Raw genomic sequence first — 22962 nt, forward strand, 5'->3', positions numbered from 1 at the left:
TGCCACAAGGTAAATATTATTATCTCCATTTTCTAAATGAGAAAATTGAAGCAAAGATATATTAAGTGACTTGCCTAAGGTCATACAGTAGTTATGTGGATGAGCCAGGATTTGATTTGAGGCGTCTAGGCTGCAGAATCTGAACTCTTAAACAAAGTCATGATGCTACATTTCTGAAGACAATGGATTATCTATATAGATCAGGGTAATGATTGTGTATAACATTTTTTATCTGATGTCCACAAAAACTACTGTGGTCCAGCACAGGACTGTAGCCCTATACTGTAGGGATGTTCCTATCTATTATGCTTTTTTTTTTTTTTTAAAGATTTTATTCATTTACTTGACGGAGAGAGATCACAAGTAGGCAGAGAGGCAGGCAGAGAGAGAGGAGGAGGAAACAGGCTCCCCGCCGAGCAGAGAGCCCGATGCGGGGCGGTCCCGGCACCATGGGATCATGACCTGAGCTGAAGGTAGAGGCTTTAACCCACTGAGCCACCCAGGTGCCTCTATTAGGCTTTTTGATGTACTTTACCTGCTTTTTTTCTTTGTCCTCTCTCTGTGGAAAAAAAAAATTGTCGTGTAACTACTCCTACCAATTGCCCTCTTTCCTCCAATTATTCTGCTTCTGATATCCGAAAAGTCAGAAACCAGATCACCCTGTATGTTAGAACTGTCTCTGAAGTAGGAGTCATGAGGTCTTGAGAGAAGACCCAAGCCTTTGGTGAATGGACTTTGTGACATCTGTGACAGGGATCTTAATTTTTTGGCGTGTTTTCTGCTCTCCACTGTGATCCAGACAGTCTGGATGGCTGGGTAAATGACCTCTTGACAAGTGAGGTGTCACAAAATATAAATTCAAGGCATTTCTACTCTTCCACCTGTTCAAAAGTGTTTTTAGTCATCATCACAATTAGAAGGATGGCCTAGTTCCTCAAGCTTCTGGGTAGCCATCTGATGCTTCGAAGTAGAGAGACATGGCTACAACTCGTATAAAAATAGCCCTTCCAGATGGCTGAGGGGCAAAGTTACAACTCAGCAGCTTGATATAGCTGAGCACTCACATTTTGGAGTAGGAGGAGAGCTATGTGAGAAGTAGCCAGAGACACTGGGCTGGAGTCCAGTCATAAGTAGAACAGTGTATGCCAGAGAGATCACTTAACGTGGCCGCTTAGCTGTTAAGATTTCCTGTTTACTTCAGCTCCATCTCCTCCCCATCTCCCTTGATTCAACCTTACCTCTCAGGCCAAGGAAAATACACTTTTTTTCCCCCTTCTTAAAAGTAGCATAGAGTAGAGGTATAAATTTTACATCTTAAAGGGCTTTAGAATTCTATTAGCCTAACTCCTTGTTTTAAACTCAAGCAAACCAAGACGTACAAAGGCGGTGACCACTTAGGCTCGACCAGCATGTTTGTGGGACTCAGATGTTCCAGCTTCTCGACCAGGGCTCATCTGTCCACAATTCCGGGGTGGAAGGCGTGTGGAACTACACCACACCACGTTTCCCCAGCTCTGCTCTGAGTCAGTCCAAACACAAAAATTAAATCCTCTAGCTCAAAAACAAAAACAAAACTGCAGAAGCCGTGATATTGCTTCCATCCCTCCAAACAAATATGAAAGCTCCAATAGATGAGTCACTAGCTGGAGACGTCGTTTCACAAATGAAAATATTTACTAATCAGAAAATATTTACTAATCAGATGCTTCGAGAGATTAAAACATAGAGTTTCCCTATTTTCCCACCATCTACTAAGCCTGCCTCTCTGCTGGATATTCTGGAAGAAAACTTAAGCCTCTGTTTGTTGTAAATCTATTGCTTCTGTCAATGTCTGTTGCAATAATTGAATGTTGGTTTTTAAAATACAGTCATTAGGAGTAGATTCGTGCTTATATTTAACAGCAGTTGTAATAGACACTATTATTTTTGACAAACAAAGGAATTGAGAAAGGTACTGTTCTCTTTCAACATTACTTACGATGAGCCCAAATCCAAGGCATTGCTGTGCCCTGCTGGTAATATGGCCTCATTACAGGTAAGCGACTCAGAGGGACGGAGGGTTTGCCGCCCGCCTTGAGAATGCAGTTCCTCAGTAATCTCTCTCCCACACTCCCCCATCCTAGCATATGCCTACAAGAAGTCTTTGCAGGAAGCAGAAAAGCAAATCCACAGCTAACTTCTCCCGACACAATAGATCTGTGCTTCCCAAATGAACACGACACCACCATTGCAGGGTAGTGTGCTACTTTTCCAGAGGAAATGTCTTTGTAGGGAATTTATCCTCAAACTGCATGGAGTGAGGGATTTGCGCCACGGAACTTGCAGGACCCTGGGAGCAGGCAAGGAGATCTCCATCCCAGTGCCCATTTGCTATGACAATAGCATGTCCTTGCGCTGCTCAGCTACATAGACTGGTGATGGGCGTGGTCGTCACAGGAGGAGGCGTGGAGAGAAGTAGGGACAAGCAGTTTTTTCACTGTCCACCAAGGGCCAGAGTCTCTGCTAACCTTGTTAGAGCTGGCTGGAGGGCTCCTGCTAAATTGTCCAAACTGATCTATGATGAAGGGTGCTGATTCTCCTCCAGGTGTAGCCTCCGTGCCCTGCAATGGAACAGGAGATCTGAATGGGGCTGGCCTGGACACAAAGGTTACCGGCTAGACAGATTTTGCCCATATGAAGAAGAAAAGTCAGGGCATGATTTTCAATACCTTTATTAAGAAATATCAAAAGTTCATTACAGTTCCATACACAGTTTTACAAAGTTCAAGGGGAGGGAAAAGGAGGGATGCCATCATATGCGTGTTTGAACGTTATGGCAGCTTGCCAAAAAGGTAACCCTACAACTTCTGTCACCTTGTTTAACAGTGGACCCCAGCCAGGCCTTTTCCCATTTCTACTAGGCCACAACATAATACCTTAAGCTACTTGAAAGAGTTTTAAGGTGTTATAAATACTTCTTAAATATTTGCCCTTTTATTGTCATGATTGTTCCCTGAAGAAGCTGAGCTGTTTATACGAGCACAACACCTGAGTCCCACTTACCGCTGTGTGTCTTATATTATCACCAAGCCTGCCTTGGGGGCTGGACAACACCGCAAGTTACATGTTACCATATCACACTTGGGAGAGAACCCACACACGTTGTTACATTTTTTATTTAGCATTTAACAGAAAAAAAGGGGGGAGGGGAATCACTCAACATGGAAACAAAACACCACAGTCATTCAGTGGAATTGTGAGGAATGGGATATGTCTGCCAATTCCACTGAGCTCCTCTCAAGCAATCAACAGCATGACCAGGAACAACTGGATGCAGGAATACCAACACAGAACACAGCAAGGGATCTTCTCGGGGATGGTACACCACAATCTCTTATGTCAGGGACATGGCATCAGAAGGGAATTACACTTTCAAAGTAATCGGGGCCAGTAGGTCATCAGCACCCGATGGGAAATAGCAATGGTGTCGTGTGCCTTGGTGAAGGCTTGTGCTGGGTTATCTGAAAGTAGATTGTTGAAGAGATTGTCCAGCAACATCAGAAAGAGCCATCTTCAGAGGAAGGACTCCTTGTTCACCCACATGAGGCTGCGTGTCTCATTGGGCTTGCATTCATACTCAATGACAGAGAAGGGGCTTCCCCATTGGCAGTGATCTCGCTTGTGGTAATTGTAGAACTTGACTTGCCATACCGTCTCGAAGGTCCCAATGTCTGTGAACTGAGGGAAGAGAAACATACGCCATAAAAACATTGTTCTGCCATGAACAATAGCTAAGAACTCATGTTAGGGAAAGAGATCCTGCATAATCAAGGGTCAACAGTCGAGGCTCTTTTGGTCTGCAAAGTTTAGGCCTTTAACTTTAATGAACTATTTTCCTTTATTATGTTAGCTATTTTCCTATAAGCCATTTTTTTCTCTATAAAAATCTTATTCCCATTGTATAAGTGGCATTGCTGTCATACTGTCTTTAATAAACATAACTCCCCAAATTTATCTGTTTTCCAGATTTAATTATTGGAAATCACTCTTTGAATCTCAGACTTTCAAAGCTTGCCATGAAGGGGGGTTAGGAAGAGAAGAGAGGGAATAGTGTTTGAGGAGGATCTTTTGGGATCTGTTTCAAAGGACCGTTATACAAAATAACATAGGCACATTATCACTAATGTGCCTAAAACACACTAAACACAAGACACAAATCACTAAAAATCACTAAACACAAGACACAACTGCCCTTCCATCATTAATTTCACTTCCAGGGAAAAATATTTTCTTAGAAGCATTTGATTGTTAAAGACCCTACTTTAACTTTTAAAAATACTGTTGAGCATCTATAAGTCAGGACCCCATGTCCACGTCTAAGGCTTCAGTTGTACATGGTCTAGAGCCATATTTGAGTACCTACTATGTGCTTTGCATGCATAAAACTTCATATGAGGTATGATTCTTGCCCTCAAGAAGTTTGCATTCTACTGCCAGAAGGTAGGCCCTGCAGATCACTGCACAGAATTCTCCTGAGCCCTAAGCATGCAACTCCCATGTAGCTGAGAAGAGGACACAGAATACCCTAGGGGCCACTTGGGAGGGTGTTCAAGTAGCCTGACCCTGCTACTGTCTCCTGGAGCTATTTAGGGGATCTGGCATTAAACATCATGATGCCTGTCGTTATTTTCTCCTCTGACCCTCTCCTGTCATGGGAGGGGACAGGGACTGACTTGGCAGCATTCTTAGACTTGTCAGGAGCCAGAAGACGTGGAGGGAGGCAGGGCAGTGAGCAACAGGAGCCTTACGCTTGAGGCCACTGCAGGAGGAGGGTGATCAGGTGCTTCCCAGATGGCTTTCCAAGACGCTCTCAAAATTAAATCCTGCACCATTGCCTCATCCTGCTAATTTGATCCCAAAACAGGGTTTGGCTTTCCTTTGGGATATGTGCCTGACTCCAAACAGTGGGTGACATACCTTGAGTCCCCAACTCTTTCCCCAGGTAGGAAAAGAAAGTATGTTTTTCTAGAGAATCATAGCTTTAACAGTCTAGAGACCTGGAGTGGCTTTATTCACTATAGCTTCTGACTGGAATCAACTCAGTGTTTCATCACTCATTTGGTGATAGACAAGTGTTAGTGTGCCTGTTATGGAGTTTTACTCAGTAAAAAGAAACATGCTGATTCAGGCAGCAACGAGGACGGATCTCGAAGATGTGCTGAGCGAAACAATCCAGACCCTAAAGGATACATATACTGTATGATTCCATTTATAGTATTCACATATCCGTCTATCTATCTATTTATCCATCTATCTATGCTGACAGGAAGCAGGAAGCCTCCGTGGTTACTTACAGCCTGGGGTGGAGGAAGGGATTAATGGTTTATGAAAATGAGCAAGAGGGAAATTTTTTGGGGGAAATGTTTTACATCTTGACTGGGGTGGTGGTTACATGAAAAAGAAAAGAAAAGGCTAACATTTGAAAAAATCTTCAAACGTAATATTAGTAGTAGTTACAGAAATGCAAACTTTGACTGAGGTATTATTCACCTATTAACTTGGCGAAAATATCTAAATACCAGAAGCAATCATTCACCTTCGGGGTAATATAATGAAAATGGTGGCGTATCCATATGGTGGATTTATGTAGCCATTACACAGGAATTTAGGGTTCTTCATGTTGACAGAAAATGCTTAGAACAATGTCAACAAGAAAAAGATGGATTAGGACAGTTTATATACAGTGTGAGCTCAAGTATATAAAATAAGATGGATAGAAAAAAGAATGAAAAAATATTGTCAATAAAGCCTTTAGGTAAAGGAATGGAGTGTTTTTCTATCTTTTCTACTTGGATTTTCTGCAATAAATATGTAACTTTTATAAAGAACGTTTTAAATGGTGAAATGGATTTATTATCCCTAAAAAATTAACACACATATCCCTCTAACCCTAGGATTTTATAAATTCTATCAAGGATACACATATGCTAATCAAAAGATTCCAACTTTGTTGACAGTAGGGTAGTGGTAGAAAGAATAAATTGAAATTCGTTTTATAAATCACCAAAATTTTTAAAGAGGGATGATGATGGTGATGAATGCCATTATCATGATTTGACCAGCATAGAACACTGCTCGTTTTAAGTGCAACTGAATTACATTGACTCCTAAAAATATTTTACAAACACCAGTTAATTTTTGAGGAAAGCAGCTTGAGACTATGCTAGGGAAGTGGGAGAAACAAGGCCTTTCTTGAAATAGATATAAATAAAAGTTGGTTGTAAAAGCAAAAACAAAGATCAAGACCACAGGCAAGAAAAACCCGAAGACACGACACTGTCTGAATAACCTTAAAATTAAGGAAGTCTCAATGTCACAGTGATGTGGGAAACAAAGGCATAAGAAAAATTATTAAATTTCCTACTTAACTTACAGCCCACTGACAACTCCATGAAACAGGCAGAATGACATTCCTCTAGGAAATCAGTAGCCTCGATGTTAATACTTTGCTAAGGGCAAAAGGCAGTCTTAGGCTGGACCCCCAGGATCCTGTAAGTCTGCTTTAACATATAAAAATTCCTTAGGAAACTTCCTTCATCTCTACTCCCCAAGATACATGTTGGCAGTTATCTTCCAAGCCACCCAGAGATATACATCTGAAGAGTCTTGTGACTGACTTTTTACTCAACAGTTATAAGTGACCTTTCCCTAACAATAGCCAGCCCCCTAGGATCCTGGAAACATTGTTTCCAAAACACCTGGGAGGCTTCCCTATCCCTCATCCCCTCCCAACTTGAAAGTATATAATGGGTCACTCCTCAGGACCACAGTGCAGCTCTTTCTGCTTACAGGTCCTGTTCCAGTGCTTTAATAAAAAACCACCTTTTTGCATCAAAGATATCTCAAAAATCCTTTCTTGGCTGTCAGCTTGGAACCCTAATGTCTTTCCTACATCGACAGTTCTCAGCTGACACAGGAGACCAGCATAGAAATCTGCTGACAGCAACAGTCAGAGCTAAAGGTATGGAATGTTCCGGTGCTTCTATTTTGTCTTTGTTTTTTTCTCTTTTACTAGTGTTGGGCCCAAGGTCATTTTGTAGTTAACTACTGCTAAATATGCATCTATTTTCCCATGCCTTAGCTGTCCTAACCTCCCATTAGCTTTCTTCCTGTTCTTTCTTCTGGAATTCTATTTCCAGGATGCCTCACCACCTAGCTCAAAATTTCTTCTCCTCTGATGTAGGAGCAGATGGGATCTTGAAAGCTGACATTCTTCTTAAAGAACAGAAGCAACTACACAGGCTCTCCGCTCTCTCCAACCCATCTGTGCCTTCCAAGGAAAACTTACACAGGCAGGCTCCTTGAGTGATGCAATTTACACACAGGTAGGATTCTGTGCATTTGCATAGCATTCTTTATTTTATACAATACCTTACATATGCCATTCTACTTTGGTCTTTTGACTAGTTTTAGCTTTTCCATTTCATAGAGAAAAGAACTAAGATTCAGAGAGGTTAACTGACTGCCCTAGGTCTAGACTATGTAGCCATGATAGGAGAAGGTCAAGAATAATGACAGGAGAAGGTCAAGAACTTAGGTTTCCTAATTCTTATCTAGAAACTATTATCATTATACCGAACTACTTCTAGAAGCAAATAAGAGTTAATGAACAGCTTTTCTTTACTCTCTGAATGAGAACATATATGGATTGCCATGTATAGAATGCTTTAGGGCACTACTATGCACTGAATGTGTGCATCTCCCCAAATTCACATGTTGAAGCCTACATCTCCAATGTGGTGGTATTTGGGGGTGGGGCCTTTCAAAAGAAATTAGGTCATAAGGGTGGAGCCCTCATGAATGGGATTAGTGCCCTTGGATGATAGGAGAGGGATAGGAGAGGGATAATCTCTATGCTTTTTCATGTGAGGATACAGCCAAGAAAGCAGCTGTTTGAACCTGCACAAGGGCGCTCATCAGACACAAAATCTGCTAGTACCTTGGTCTTAGACTTCCAGCCTTCAGCACTGTGAAGAACTAACGTTTATTGTTTAAGCCATCCAGTCTATGGTATTCTAAAAGTGACACTCCACTATAGACCTGGGCATATTATTTGCCATAGTGTCCGTACAAGTTGCAAACTTTGGGATGTTTTTTATTTTATAACTGATACGGGAGAGAATCGTCAGATTCCAAGGAGAGGAGATTCATCTGTCATCTTCCGTAACAAGGAATCTGAGAAGTTTATTTTAAATAAATCCTATGGTCGGGGTACCTCGTGGCTCAGTCGGTTAAGCATCTGCCTTCAGCTCAGGTCATGATCTCAGAGTCCTGGGATCGAGCCCCACATCAGGCTCCCTGCTCAGTGGGGAGTCTGCCTCTCCCTCCGCCCTGCTCATGCTCTCTCTCTGGGTCAAATAAATAAAACCTTAAAAAAAATAATAACTTCTATGATCTTACAACTAGTTGGCTTAAAATCACTAGAATACCTCTCACCATGCCACTAGAGACATAGGAAATTCACAAGAATAAGGTCACTCAGGAATCTGTTGACTTGAGAGCTTAGAACAACCTTATTATATCGATAGAAACACAATGTTACCTCACTGGTAAACACATTCATTATAATAAGCATCTGTGACTTTTTTTTGTGCAGCATGACCTATGAATTCCTACTGGATTCCAAGCCTCTCCTACTCCTGTACTGCTTGATGTTTTATCAGTAAATACATGTTTTCCATTTCTCTTAGGACTAGATCGATAGAATAGATAGGACTAAAAGTTCTGAGAGTTATAAAGTATGTTTAACTTTGTAAGAAACTGTCCAACTTTTCCTAAGTGATTGCATCATTTTATGTTCCTCCCAGCAACAAGAGTTTTAGCCACTCTCCATCCTCTCCGACAGCTGGCATTGCCAGCTCTTTAGTCAGTCTGGTGTAAAGAAGAAGAAAGATATTAAAGAGTAGAAATAAATGAAATAGAAAAGAAAAACACAGTAAAGAAGAAACTATAAGGGAAGACTCTAGAAAAGAAATAATGTAAAGAAAAAAAAAGCAATGAAACCAAAATCTGGCTTTTTGCAAAGGTCTGAAATATTGATAAACCCCAGGGGCACGTGTTTGGTTCAGTCAGTAGAGCTTGCATCTCTTAATGTCAGGGTCATGAGTTTAAGCCCCACACTTGGTGTGGAGCCTACTTAAAAAAAATTTTTTTTTTTTAAAGATTTTATTTATTTATTTGACAGAGAGATCACAAGCAGGCAGAGAGGCAGGCAGAGAGAGAGGAGGAAGCAGGCTCGATCCCAGGACTCTGAGATCATGACCTGAGCCGAAGGCAGCGGCCTAACCCACTGAGCCACCCAGGCGCCCCTAAAAAATTTTTTTTAAAAATTGATAAAACCCTGGAAAAACTGAGCCAGAAAAAGAAGACAAATTACTGATGTCAGGAATGAGAGAGATGCTACAGCTATAGATCCCAAAGACCTTAAATTGGAACTTTATACCCATACAGTTAATGAAATAGATAAATTCCTTAAAACACACAAACTATCAGTTGCCCTCTATGTACTAAGGAAATTATATCTGTGGTTAAAAATCCTTCCAGAAAGAAAATTACAGGCCCAAATGGCTTCACTGATAAATTCAGACATTTAAGGGAAAAATACCAATTCTACATAAATTCTTTCACACAATGGAGGAAGGAAAACTTCTCAATTTATTTTATGAAGCCAATGTTAACACCATAACTTGGCAAGGATGTTACAAATAAATGAAAATTGCAGACAAAAATTCCTCATGGGCTTATGCATACAATTTGCTTTTAATTTTTATTTGTTTGAAATAGTAAATGAAATCCAGCAAGAGGCTTTTACAACAGTAACAAGAGAGTTTTATCCTTGGAAGTCAAGGATGGTTCAATATTTTAAAATCCTTTTAATTCACCATATTAACAAAAATAAAGGAGAAATGCTATTATCATCATACCCATGGCTGCAGAAAAAGCACTTGGTAATCCAACATCTATTCATGATGTTCTGAGAGTTCTGAGAGCTGATAAAAACTCTCAGCAAACTAGGAATTGAAAGTCCCTCAATCTGATTAAGGGGCATCAATAAAAAAAACCTATAGTTAACATCACCCTTAATGGTAAGACTGAGTTCTTTCCCTATAAGATGGGAAGTAAGACAAGAATATCAGCTCTTACTATTCCTGTTCAGCTTTGTGTTGAAAGTCCTAACCAGTACTTTAAAGCCAGAGGGGGTAAAAAAGGGAAAGTAAAACTGTTTCTATTTACAGATGAACAACTATTTGCAGAAAATACTAAGCAATATAATAAAAAGCTACTAAAATAGGTGAATTTAGCAAGTTTGTAAGATACACTATCAATTTATAAAAATTGCTATATTATAAAGAAATACACTAGTGCTGAACAACTGGTTGTTTTTTTTTTCCTACAGAAACTGATTTCTTTTTCTTTTTTTTTTTTTAATTTAACAAATAATGTATTATTTGTTTCAGGATTATTTTTAAGTATTTCACCAATTTTGTAGGTGAAAATTGGCATTGCACTATTTGTATTTTTTTTTAACTAATAGTGAATTTAAGCCATTTAGAAATACAGTTATTGGGTATTTGTATTTCTTCTTCTGTGAATTGCCTATTTATATATTTTTGCTTATTTTCCCATTTCCCACATCCTACTGTTATTTTTTTCTCACTAGCTTCTAAGAATTCTTTGTATATTAAGTTATAGATCTTGACAAATGACTCCACAGAGCTGACACAAAGGAACAAATTTTCTATTTGGCAGGACATGCACCAGCCCACCTACCTCTGCACACAGAGCCTCCTAACAAGCTCACATAGCTCGTTACCTTATTCCTCCTAACGGCCACCAGTCTCCCACTGAAGAGGGCCAACAAAAGGGGAAGAATGGTATGATGTGTGCAGGCAGAATCTCCACCTGGACTCTCCCCCTGGAGGGACTGAACGGGGGATCAGTCACATTAAGGTACAAGTCAACACTGCTGTTTGAAATGGGGGTTGACAGCTTTAAGAGCTAGGTAATTCACTCCTGCTACCAGGGCCTCAGGAAATATCTGAATACAGAGATCACTGCCGTCAACCTAAGTCAGATATCAATGGACACTTCCTGACTTCAGCTTCGGTGGGCAGTAAAGGGCTGTGGAAATTCACTGCAGGCCGCAAGCCAAGTCCACACGGGTAGTGGCTGAAAATCAAGGCAATGTAGCCTAGGAGACTGGGTATATTACATATAAAGTTTTCACCAATTGTTACTTGCCTTTTAATTTAAATTCTCTTAATGGAAATTTAATTTAACTTCATGATGTCTGACAGAAATTTTACAGTGCATGTAATCAAAGCTTTCAATTTTTAGCTTTGAAGATCTATTTCTTTTAGGTTTAAATTAATTCTTTTCTTATCAGTTTAAAAAGTTGACTTTTGAGTTAACTCCTTGATCCATCTGAAATATATTTTAGAGTATCATATCAGGAAAGAAAAACAGTGATGTTTCCTCCAAATAGCCAATAATTCCAGTATTATTTATCCAAATATTTAAAAACAACAAAAAAAATACTTTTAAGTAATTTTACACTGCTAAGAAGTTGCTCTTATATCCTTAATTCAGTGTCCCTTACTGGATTCCCCTACCTGATAAGTTGGATTATTTGGACATTTCAAGACTTCCTTATTGTCCCTGAAAGTGTGGTTGTGTCTGTAATTTATAATACTTAAACCTGAAACATGGATGACAAAAGTCATAAAATAGGTTCAAGGCTATGTGAGCCTTTCAATACTAGAATGAAATTTGAATTTAACATTAGACCTGTTGACTTAATCAGGAAACCTTCTCTAACTTCTATTGTTTTCCTTAGAATCAGTCTATTACAGATAATACAGGGCCAATGCTCATGCCAAAAGCCACATGATCATTGTTGGAAAAATCAACTGTCAATCACTAACTTCTTCTAGATGTGCACATTCTATCTAAGAAACTAGGCTTTCCTACTGGAACTCATAAAATGCTAATACCATCTTAAATCCTTTGTAAGATGATGTACAGTATAAACATAAATCAATTTTCAGTGAAAGTTAAGTAAAATCTAAAATTATGAAAAAATCAAAATAGACTGTCAACTCTGGAAAAATAATGTTCTCAAATTTAAATATAAAAAATCATAAAGGAAAATGAGAAATTTAAATGGATTATGTTTCTAAACAATGGAAAATATAAGCAAAGCAATTCTGAGAGAAATAGGATGGATAGGACAGATTTTTAAAAAATCTTTACTAGGACTCTGATTTTTTAAGATTTTATTTATTTGAGAGAGATAGAGGGGGAAAGAGTGCAATGGTGTGTAGTAGGGGGAGAGGCAGTGAGAGAGGGGGAGAGAGACTCTCAAGCATGCTTGGATGCTGAGTACAGAGTCAGATTTAGGGCTCAATCCCATGACCCACAGATCATGACCTAAACCAAAATCAAGAGTTGGAGGCTGAACCAACTGAGCCACTCAGGCACTCCCAGAACTCTAATTTTTAAAAATTAATCTCAAAAGTAATACTAGCAAAACATGAAAGAACCAATTTACACACACAAAAGTAAAATTAAATGTTGAGATGTTCATTCTTGTGAGAGTAAAAAGTAAACTAGGAAATTTGTTTTTTAAAATAATTCCCAGTGATGACATAATTATAGCAAACCCACTAGACTTCTATATTGCTGGTAACATTGTAAAATGGTACACACAACATTTAAAAAAAAATACCCTAAAAAAAAAATACCCTAAATGGCCATATGTGGGAACAGTCATAAAATTCATTTCTTTTTGGGACGCCTGGGTGGCTCAGTTGGTTAAGCGGCTGCCTTCGGCTCAGGTCATGATCCCAGCGTCCTGGGATCGAGTCCCACATTGGGCTCCTTGCTCATCAGGGAGCCTGCTTCTCCCTCTGCCTTTGTCTGCCATTCTGTCTGCCTGTGCTTGCTCTCTCTCCCTCTCTCTCTCTCTGACAAATAAATAAATAAAATCTTTAAAAAAAAAAATTCATTTCTTTTGGGGACACCTGGGAGGCTCAGTCAGTTAAGTGTCTGTCTTCAGCTCAGGTCATGATCCCAGGTCCTGGGATAGAGCCCTGCATGGGGCTCCAGGCTCAGCCCGGAGTCTGCTTCTGCTTCTCCCTCTGCCCTCCCCCCATGCTCGCTCGCTCTCTCTCTCTCTCTCTCTCTCTCCCCCAAATAAATAAATAAATACAATCTTAAAAAAAAAATTTTGTTCCTCTTGACCAAATAATTTTACTCCTATTGAAGTAGTGGCACAGAATAATTCATTATAACACTTATGATGAGAACAGTAGACATATCTAATATTTGAGAAGCAGTCTAATCAATACAAATACAGCATTGTACAATACAATACAGTCTAATCATTACAATACAATACAATACAGCATGACAGAGTCTTATGGTGCCATTGAAACTGTAACAATGAACGTGTAGAATGTTGGACAATTACATAATAAAATGGTTGCAACTATAAAATGTATATATGTGGAATGGAATCTGAAAATGAACAGTACGGATTACTGTTGCTTTAAAAATTGTTCAAGGCGCCTGGGTGGCTCAATGGGTTCAAGCCTCTGCCTTCAGCTCAGGTCATGATCCCAGGGTCCTGGGATCAAGCCCCATATCAGGCTCTCTGCTCAGTGGGGAGCCTGCTTCCCCCTCTCTCTCTGCCTGCCTCTCTGCCTACTTGTGATCTCTGTCAAATAAACAAATAAAATCTTTAAAAAAATATAAAAAGATAAAAATTATTCAAATTCCTGGGGGTGCCTGGGTGGCTCAGTCAGTTAAGTGTCTACCTTCTGCTCAGGTCATGATCCCAGGGTGCTAGGATCAAGGCCCACATCAGGCTCCCTGCTCGGCGGGAAGCCTGCTTCTCCCTCTCCCAGTCTCCCTACTTCTGTTCCCTCTCTCGCTGTGTTTTTGTCAAATAAACAAAATCTTAAAAAAATAAAATAAAAATTTTTCAAATTTCTGAAATTTGTATTAACATTTTTTTTTAAATCATGCAAATCCCTTGAGATGCCAGGATATATTCCCAGCCCTCTTCTCTGCATCTTTGCCCAATCAAAAGGAATCCTACAGGGACTTGTTGGCCTTCGGTCCTATGGGTGTGTTCCTAAATGACAGTATTTCAGAATCTGACTTTCTTCATCACATAACTAGTATCATCCCCTTAAGGGTAGATTTGTAATCCTTATACCCCCTTAGAGCTGAAAGGGGCCTCAGAGATCAGGGAGTGGATCCACATATGCTGCTCTGGCTTTATCTTGAGCCAGTCTCTGCCTCACTCTCTGCTCCACCCACGCTGGGCTTCTCTCCATTACAACACATTATGCTCTCCCTCAGCTCGTGATCTCTGTAAGTCCTCTTTCCTCAAGTGTTCCCTCTTCTCTCAGTGCTCAAAAAACCATCCTCAAAATCTTGAATTAGAATAAGACCCGTGATATATGCTCCAAGGGCACCGCTATTTTTTTTTTAGTCCACTTTGTATAATAATAACTATTTACTTTATTATTGGATAATCACATAGTCTGTTTTTCTGCTCTGGATTAGAAGCCCCATAAACAGGAATATCTATTTTGTTCGTGAATCCTCTTTCTGTGCCTGATCGGTAAGAAATGCCCATGTATTTGTTGTTGAATTGAGCAAATAAAAAAATTAATAGAAGAGAAATCTAAAAATACTAAATAAAATATGAGCATGTTGAATTTAGTGATATATTTTTTAAAATGCAAAACATTTAAGTAGGGTTTATTTTAGGAAATAAAGGGTAGTGTATTATAGAATTATTACATTAGTGTATCAAAATAGATCAATTATCTCCATACATGGGAAAAGAAATTAGATAAAATTCAGCACATCTTCCAATTTAAAAAATGTCTCAAGGCGCCCGGGTGACTCAGTCAGTTAAGCGTCTGCCTTTGGCTCAGGTCAGGATCTCAGGGTCCTGGGATTAAGCTCAGCATTGGGCTCCTTGCTCAGCAGGGAGTCTGCTTCTCCCTCTCCCTCTGCCCCTCCCCATCACTAGTGCTCACATGCTCGATCTCTCTCAAATAAATAAGCAAATAAAATCTTTTTAAAAAATGTCTCCTAGTGAGCTAGAAAAAGGATGCTTTAACATGATAAATATTTAAAACTAACATTGTATCTAACAGTGAAACCCTAAAGACAAGGATACACCTTACCACCATTAGTGAGCAACATTATTCTAGAAACATTAGCGAATGCAGTAAGGCTGGAAAGAAGATTCAGAAAATGATAGTTGTATGTAGATTATGACTGCCAACCTGAAAAACTTAAGATTAAATGGAAAATTTTAGTAAGCAAGTTCAGTAAGGTGGCCAGTTACAAAATACATGAACACATTATAAAAGCAATACATTTAAAACAATTCAGTATTAGCATAAGAATAGACAGATGATGGAATAGATTAGAAAGCACAGAAAGATTTAATTTTTTTGCTATATAAGAAATTACTATGAAACTGACCATTGAAGCATGGATTTAATTAATTGTATTGGGATATTATGGACAAATAGATTCTAATACGAAACTATGAATTAAAATTTCATAATTTTATAATATTTCCTATCATTTCTTAGGGGGACATACGGACTGTTTTCTTTTCCATGGTTTCCATTTGCCCTAACACCCCCATGGAGACCTTACCGGCATTGTGATCTGGATGGGTTGTCGTTCTCCACTCTTGGTTGGGGCCACACCTTCTGTGTCATATGTGCCCGTATAAACAATTCTGTCCCCATCAGGCTCTTTAGACTTCAGCTCCAGTGGGACAACCACACCACCAATGGAAATGTTCCTGCAATGGACTGGAGTTCACTATATATGGTAGGATTAACTTAGGCACCCTGTCCTGGTCTGGACCATAACCCCAGGCAGGAATCCTACACAGTTTGGCTAAAGGAGACATCTGGGGGGGTACAAAGTTCTGAAAGATCAGGAGGCTTGAGTTTGCCAACTTACCAGTCATGTGACCCTAGACCCAACTACTTAATCTCTCTGGTCTGTCCTTAGTATTTCATCCAGAATATTTGTACAAGACTGAGTTGGACTCTATCGGTCCTCCTCTATAGTTTCTTATCTGTGGGATTATGAAAAACTTACCTATGCCCAGCCTCATCCCAAACCCCAAAATTTAGAATTCAATGTGGTCAGGTATGGTTCAGGCACTGGTAAATTTATTTTAAGTTTCTCTAGGTGATTCTAACGTGTAGGTAGGGTTGAGAAGGACTGAATTAGTCCTCTAATGATTTTTTCCTGTTCCAACAATCAGAGATCCCATGATTTGGGGCATACAAAGCCAGCCACACAATCAGAAATTCTCAGCACCATCACTCCTTTGCGCCAAGGTAGTGATTCTCAAGGGATAGCCCCTGGACCAGCCCTGTCAGTATCACCTGCTCATGTATTAGAAAACAACGTTTAAGCCCAACTCCAGACATAGTAAACTGGAAACTCAAGAGCGGGGCTCAGGCATCTGTGTTTTAACAAGCGTTTTAGGGGATTCTGATACTCAAGTTTAGGAACTACTAGGTTACGGCAATGAAAAACCCTTGATAAAAAAGTGTAAATAGAAAAAGTAGTTCTGTCATGAACACAAATTCATTTGATTAGTTAAAAAACAAAACAAAACAGAGAACCACCTTGAAGAAAAGGGAATAGAGAACAGATAACTTGGGAGAAGAGGTTGCCAGGAAAGAAGGGAAAGGAAAAATCGGGATCATATGGGGCTGCACAGAACAGTGGGAAATGTGAAGGCTACCTGGGCATGGAGTTGGGGGGAGGGGTGTCGGTGACAAGCAGGTGGACCAGGAGCACCAGAAAAAACCCAGTGTGGTTCTAACACCTAGACGGCCAACACAAGTTTATTGAACTAATGCCCATGGATGGAGACTGCAGCTATAAAAGGTATCTGGTGGACTCAAAGCCCCTCCATGGCCAGCTTCCACATTAGACTTCACACCATGTTTAGGTGGAAGCTGAGAGGTAAATGCCCCCTTCCCTAGATACTTCTCTCTAAGCTATGGCACCCTTCCATACTGACTTTCTAGCCAGAAATCTAGTGGGTGCGTCCAACTTTGGTAGCAGGGAAGAGGTAATCCCTGCCACGAATAAACCAAGAAACATCCTTTTGTTGCAAGGATGGGTTGAATCCCAGGCACCATCACCAGGATGAACAAACAACTCAGGAGAAAATGAAAAACACCTGGCAAGGAAAACGGTGAAACCAGGCCTAAGCAGAGGCGGCTGTGCTCTAACTTGTGGCTGTTCCTCCAGCCCCAGGGTCTCCAGCCACGTAAGGGTAGACGGATGGTGGAGTAGGGAGCATCCCTCAGGGAGCCCCAATAAATACCCCACCCCCGCCTTTACACCTCATTCCTCAGCCCTTCTCCCTCCTTCAGCCTCGCGGTTGGCAGAAACGCCAGGGCAGGGGAGAGGAGGGCTGGGATTGCGGTAGGTGAACCACCCGGGTGGCCTGGGGGTGCGCCGAGGGCTGAGCAGAAGGGATGAAAAATTTACAAGAAAACAACCCTTCCCGCTACCCCCACCTAACCCCGCCCCAACCCTCGCTTCCTGACGCTGTTTTAAACATCCCTCCCCTAGATGGGTGGAAGGAAGCGTGAATAGGGAAAGACAAGCATAAAACAAGAGGAGGGGACCAAAAGGAACAGGGAACTGACCTCTTCCCCCCACCCCTGGGCCGCTGGACACGACGCGAGGCCAGAGGGCCCGGGGAGAGGCTCAGGATGTCGCAGGGGCCTCGGTCCTCCACGCGGACCCCAAGGTGGGACCGGGCGGCCCCGGCGCGCGCGCTTACTCACTCGACTTGCAGCGTGGTGGGCTTAATCTTCACCTCCACCTTGTAGGAGGAGCCGGTGAGCAGCTTGATGGTGCGGTTCTGGCCGAAGCGCTGCCCGTCCACCTTGAAGAAGACCGGGCCGTCGTTGGGCTGGATGCGCAGCGCGATGGAGAGGCGCACGACACCCGGCAGGTCCCCCATGGCTGGGCGTGGAGCGAGCACGGCGGCCCCGCGGGGCGGAGGACTGCGCGGGCTGCGACCCAGCGGCTGGAGCGCGATGGGCGGAGAGGAAGCGCGGGGCGGGAGAGGGAGGTGGCGGAGGGGAGGCTGCAGCTAGGATCCCGCGCCGTCGCGGCCGTTCGCCCCGGCTTTTGAGGACCAGCTCCCCAGGCCGTGGCCTTCCGCTCCACTCCGCAAGGAAACGCGCCCGGGAGACGGCTGCGAGGCCCCGAGCTTCCCCATCCCCCACCCCCGTGCTGCGCCCTCCGCGTCCTGCTGGGTTCGTTCCGGCCCGCAGGCCCCAGGCAGATCCGCGCAGCTGGGGGCGAGAGAGTTAATCCTGCTTACGCACCACAATCCCCTCCAGCTGGAGGAGAGAACATTCAGGCTCCTCCTAGAGCCGCGCGGGGCGGGCGGAGGAGAGGATTGGGAGGGAGGAGATACTGGGGTACTGAGGTTAAGCGGCACCTCACCAAGGACCGAGACCTCGGAATCTGGGTACAACTTTCGTCGACTAAGGGATGTGGACACCATTGCTCGAGAATCGGTCCCCAGCCAGGCACGAGGAGGCTCAGAGGCGAAAGGGAGATGGGAAACGGGGCAGGAAACCGCTAGCCAGTGATTTAAATTTCAGGAAATATGAGTCTTTCCAAAGCTTAAGGGAAATGGCCGAGGGAAGGCGCAATTCCATCCAACGTGACCTGAAAGCTGCCCTGGTTTAGAAATGTGTGCAAGAAAAAGAAAAAAAATTACCAATATATATTCAAGGAACTGCACCTTCTCGTAGGCGTGTATTTCTTTTATGCATCTCAAGAATGACACGGTGTAATGAGTCACATATATTTACACAGATCTCGAAAGGTGAGCTGTTAACCCTGTAAAAGGTAACTGGCTTGTTCCAAGGCATAGCTGGTGACAACGGCCAAGAGGAGGGACTAATCACAAGATTATTGGCAGGGCACCCCTTGCGACACGCAGAATTTGGATTTGCATAATAGCGTGATTAGAGCGTGTCATTGGGAGAAGTCGGTTGACAGGTCGAGATTTTGGAAGCAAGAGGAGACCAAGGCTATCAGGGGTCTACGGGGAATGGCTTCATAAAGCGGAGAGTAAACACCTGCTTCAGCACCAGCTAGGTGGATAGTACCAGAGCCTGCGAGCACACCTGGGGAATGGAGAAGCTGGTTAGTGAGGACAGATATGCAAGGAGGGGTCTGTCTGTATGGGAGTTTTAATTCAGTCAGATTAATAATGTTGCTTTTCTTTAGAAATACGATCATTTCAAAAGTGGTTTATTTCCCACCTTATTCTACAAAAATACATCACATTTCTCTCATTTCCGAATTGTTTGCAATATTTCCTACACTACTCTTTGAATAGTATTAAATTCTGTAGGCTGCAGTTTTGTGTAATTGTTTGTCTGCATTGACAGATTTGCTCACCACACCATAGTCGTTAACATTAAATAAAATCCCTTTAAAAAACCTGATATAGGGGCGCCTGGGTGGCTCGGCGGGTTAAGCCTCTGCCTTTGGCTCTGGTCATGATCTCAGGGTCCTGGGATGGAGCCCCGCATTGGGCTCTCTGCTCAGCAGGGAGCTTGCTTCCCCTCCTCTCTCTCTGCCTGCTGCTCTGCCTGCTTGTGATCTCTCTCTCTCTCTCTCTGTGTCAGATAAATAAATAAAATCTTTTTTTTTAAAGATTTTATTTATTTATTTGACAGAGATCACAAGTAGGCAGACAGGCAGGCAGAGAGAGAGAGGAGGAAGCAGGCTCTCTGCTGAGCAGAGAGCCCGATGTGGGGCTCGATCCCAGGACCCTGAGATCATGACCTGAGCCGAAGGCAGAGGCTTTAACCCACTGAGCCACCCAGGCGCCCCAAATAAATAAAATCTTAAAAAAAAAAAAAACCTGATACATATATTCCTTACATAAAATGTATTTTGGCTCCTGAATAAAATTTGAGGGCAGGAGCTCTTTCTCAGATCACCCAGTAATGTCTACCATAGTGTCTTCTGCAAAGGGACCCATCAAATATTTGTGTTTATCCAAGTTGTTCAGACTTCACTAGAAGGGAGGGTGTAAGATGGGAGGGAATGACTTGAAAATGTTCATTGGCAGCAGAGGCAGTTTGTGTAGGAGTTAAAGCCCAGAAGCCTTCCTGTCAGACTTGTTGAAATCCTCACCCTATCACCTTGCCAGTTGTGTGACCTTGGGCAAATTTCATAACCTCTTCAAAATGGTTTTCTCATCTGTAAAAGGGGTGGAGGAAAGCAGATGCTATCCCTCTGATAAGGTTGTTGTTATAGTCAAATGAGATGATGCACTTTCTAGAGCCTGAATCTAATATTAGCTATTACCGTTAAGTGGGAGGAAAAACAAATGGTCAATAAACATATATCAGGATGCTCAACCAGCACCAGTAGAAAAGCCAGAGGAATTTGACCAAGTCAGTAGTGTCAAAATTTTTTGTCTATCAGCTTGGCAGAATTTTCAAAGTCTTAAAATTCAGTATTGGTAAAGATGTAGAGAAATCAGCACTGTCATGAGCTGGTGGAATAATATAATTGCTACAACCTTTTATGAGAAGTAATTTAATAAGTTAATAAATTAGTAAAAGTTAAGCCATAAATGGGGCACCTGGCTGCAATTCTTGATCTCAGGGTTGTGAGTTCAAGCCTCAAGTTGGGTGTAGAGATTACTTTAAAAAATATAAAAATCTTCGGGGCGCCTGGGTGGCTCAGTTGGTTGGGCGACTGCCTTCGGCTCGGGTCATGATTCTGGAGTCCCGGGATCGAGTCCCACATCGGGCTCCCTGCTCAGCAGGGAGTCTGCTTCTCCCACTGACCTCTCTCCTCTCATGCTCTCTCTCTCAAATGATTAAATAAAATCTTAAAAAAAAAAATCTTCTAAATTAAAAAAAAATTAAACCATATATGTATGTATGTGTGTGTGAATGTATGTATATGTGTGTGTGTGTGTGTGTGTGTGTGTGTATGTATATGCACACACACAGTGCTGAGACAACAATCCTACTTTTGAAATCAATCCATCAAGGCGCCTGGGTGGCTCAGTCATTAAGCGTCTGCCTTCAGCTCAGGTCATGATCCCAGGGTCCTGGGATTGAGCCCCACATCAGGCTCCCTGTTAGGCAAGAAGCCTGCTTCTCCCTCTCCCACTCCCCCTGCTTGTGTTCCTGCTCTCGCTGTCTCTGTCAAATAAATAAAATCTTAGAAAAAAAATAAAACCAATCCTTCAGAAAAAATGAAGAGATTATTACATTGGATATATGTAATTTGGGTGTTAATTGCAGCACTGATTGTAAAAATCAAAACAAAGCATAATTGAAAGTCAACCAATAAATACATGGCTGAATAAATTCTTATATACCCATGCTATAGAATTTATGCCACTATTAATATAATAAATTATATGTTGTATTGGCAAACACATATGCTAAAACTGTTAATGGTAAGAGCAGGGTGGCTACAGAGTGGCAAACTGTGGCAGCCTGAGGACAAGTACTTTGTTTTATTCATTGCTGTATCCCAGCCAGCACAGAAGAGTGCTTGGCACATAGTAGGTGCTCCATAAAGATTTATTGAATTGAATTTCTGTCCTTGTTTTAAACATGTTCATATGTAAATTCTCCCATGTCTTGAAAAACAATGAGATCCATCTGATTTATCTGGAGTAATGTAAACTGAAAACAAATCTAATTGCAAATAATATCTATAGTGTGATGGTATTTCAAAACACTGAAATTTTAAAACCATATAAATGTGCATATGTTTTTACCAGCCCTCTTTTAAAAAAGTGGAAGGTACACAGCAAATGTAGTTTTGGTTACTTGGGTGGATAGGGACTGGAAAGAGAGTGATACTCTTGAAAGTACTTTAAAGTCTTTTGGGAAATTTTACTTTTTTCCTCCAGTTTTTGTTCAGCAATCCCAGTCTCAAGTCAACTTCCATCTGTGTTTTAAAAAGAGTGTTGGATGTGAAGTAAGATGACTTCAGTTTGAGTGCTGGCTCAGCCACTAATTGGTTTCTTTATGCAAAGCACTTAAAATCTTTGCATTTCAATTTCCATTATGTGTAAAATGGGAATTAAAATATATCCTTCCTAACGCTATGAGAATTAAATGAGAAGATGGAAAGCATTTGAAAAATAAATTACTTTTCAAATATGAGGCATTATGGATGCTGGGCAACATGCATTAGGGATAATAATTTGAGAATGATAAAATGCAACTTCTTAAAACAGAATTAATAAATATAAAAGTAACTGGAAATTTTCCTATACTGATACAAATGTGCAAAGAATATGGGTATGCAATATAATGGATCTGTGTTTGTATCCCAGTTCAGTTGATTATGAGCTGGTGACCTTGGACAAGCCAAGCTACTTAACTTCTGAGAGCCCCAGGTGTTTCATTTGTTCAAAGATAATGGTAACATATATGATGCTCATAGAACCCAGTGAGATGATATAAAGCACACAAGAGTATCAGTAACATATAGATTCTTAATATATAATAAATATTTTTGTTTATTTGAAAATATATTACTTTATTTTTAAGGTCACTAGTGTTACGACTTCAAAGTGGTATCCTAAAATATCATCTACCAACAGGGCAACTGTTATTACTATTCTTATGAAAATTGATAAATTTACCCCAAGTGAATGGTGCACGTGGTGGAGGAATCAAGCCAACAACTTGTCCATTCTCTGGGCTGAACTCAAAAACCCATCAGTGTTATGATAGAAGACGTAACTGTGTGTGCATGTGTATAAACATGTACGTACATATAAAATCCAATTCCAGTACTCTTAGCTACTTTCTTTTTCACTTAAGCCATATT

The 22962-nt window shown here is 41.3% G+C and overlaps 1 protein-coding gene across 1 annotated transcript; it reads right to left on the reverse strand.

Annotated features, from left to right (window-relative positions):
• Nucleotides 1-2739: 2739 nt before the first annotated feature.
• On the reverse strand, nucleotides 2740-18170 carry LOC111148115 (cannabinoid receptor interacting protein 1). Its single transcript, XM_022504531.1, has 3 exons — nucleotides 17904-18170; nucleotides 15730-15880; nucleotides 2740-3717 (listed from the first exon to the last, which is right to left on the reverse strand). Exons 1-3 carry the CDS (start codon nucleotides 18080-18082, stop codon nucleotides 3553-3555), a joined length of 495 nt encoding a protein of 164 aa, XP_022360239.1. The 5' UTR covers nucleotides 18083-18170; the 3' UTR covers nucleotides 2740-3552.
• Between the last annotated feature and the right edge of the window lie 4792 nt (nucleotides 18171-22962).

Source organism: Enhydra lutris, unplaced genomic scaffold (genome assembly GCF_002288905.1).
Source record: "Enhydra lutris kenyoni isolate GAN:26980312 unplaced genomic scaffold, ASM228890v2 scaffoldscaffold18, whole genome shotgun sequence".
Lineage (NCBI taxonomy): Eukaryota > Metazoa > Chordata > Mammalia > Carnivora > Mustelidae > Enhydra > Enhydra lutris.

What these genes read in the sequence shown, in the direction of transcription:
- LOC111148115 (XM_022504531.1), bottom strand. Translation starts at nt 18,082, where the DNA reads ATGGGGGACCTGCCGGGTGTCGTGCGCCTCTCCATCGCGCTGCGCATC. An exon ending in CCCACCACGCTGCAAGTCGA is followed by an intron (nt 15,881 to 17,903) that starts GTGAGTAAGCGC and finishes AGTCCATTGCAG; the next exon opens with GAACATTTCCATTGGTGGTG. An exon ending in CCATCCAGATCACAATGCCG is followed by an intron (nt 3,718 to 15,729) that starts GTAAGGTCTCCA and finishes CTCTTCCCTCAG; the next exon opens with TTCACAGACATTGGGACCTT.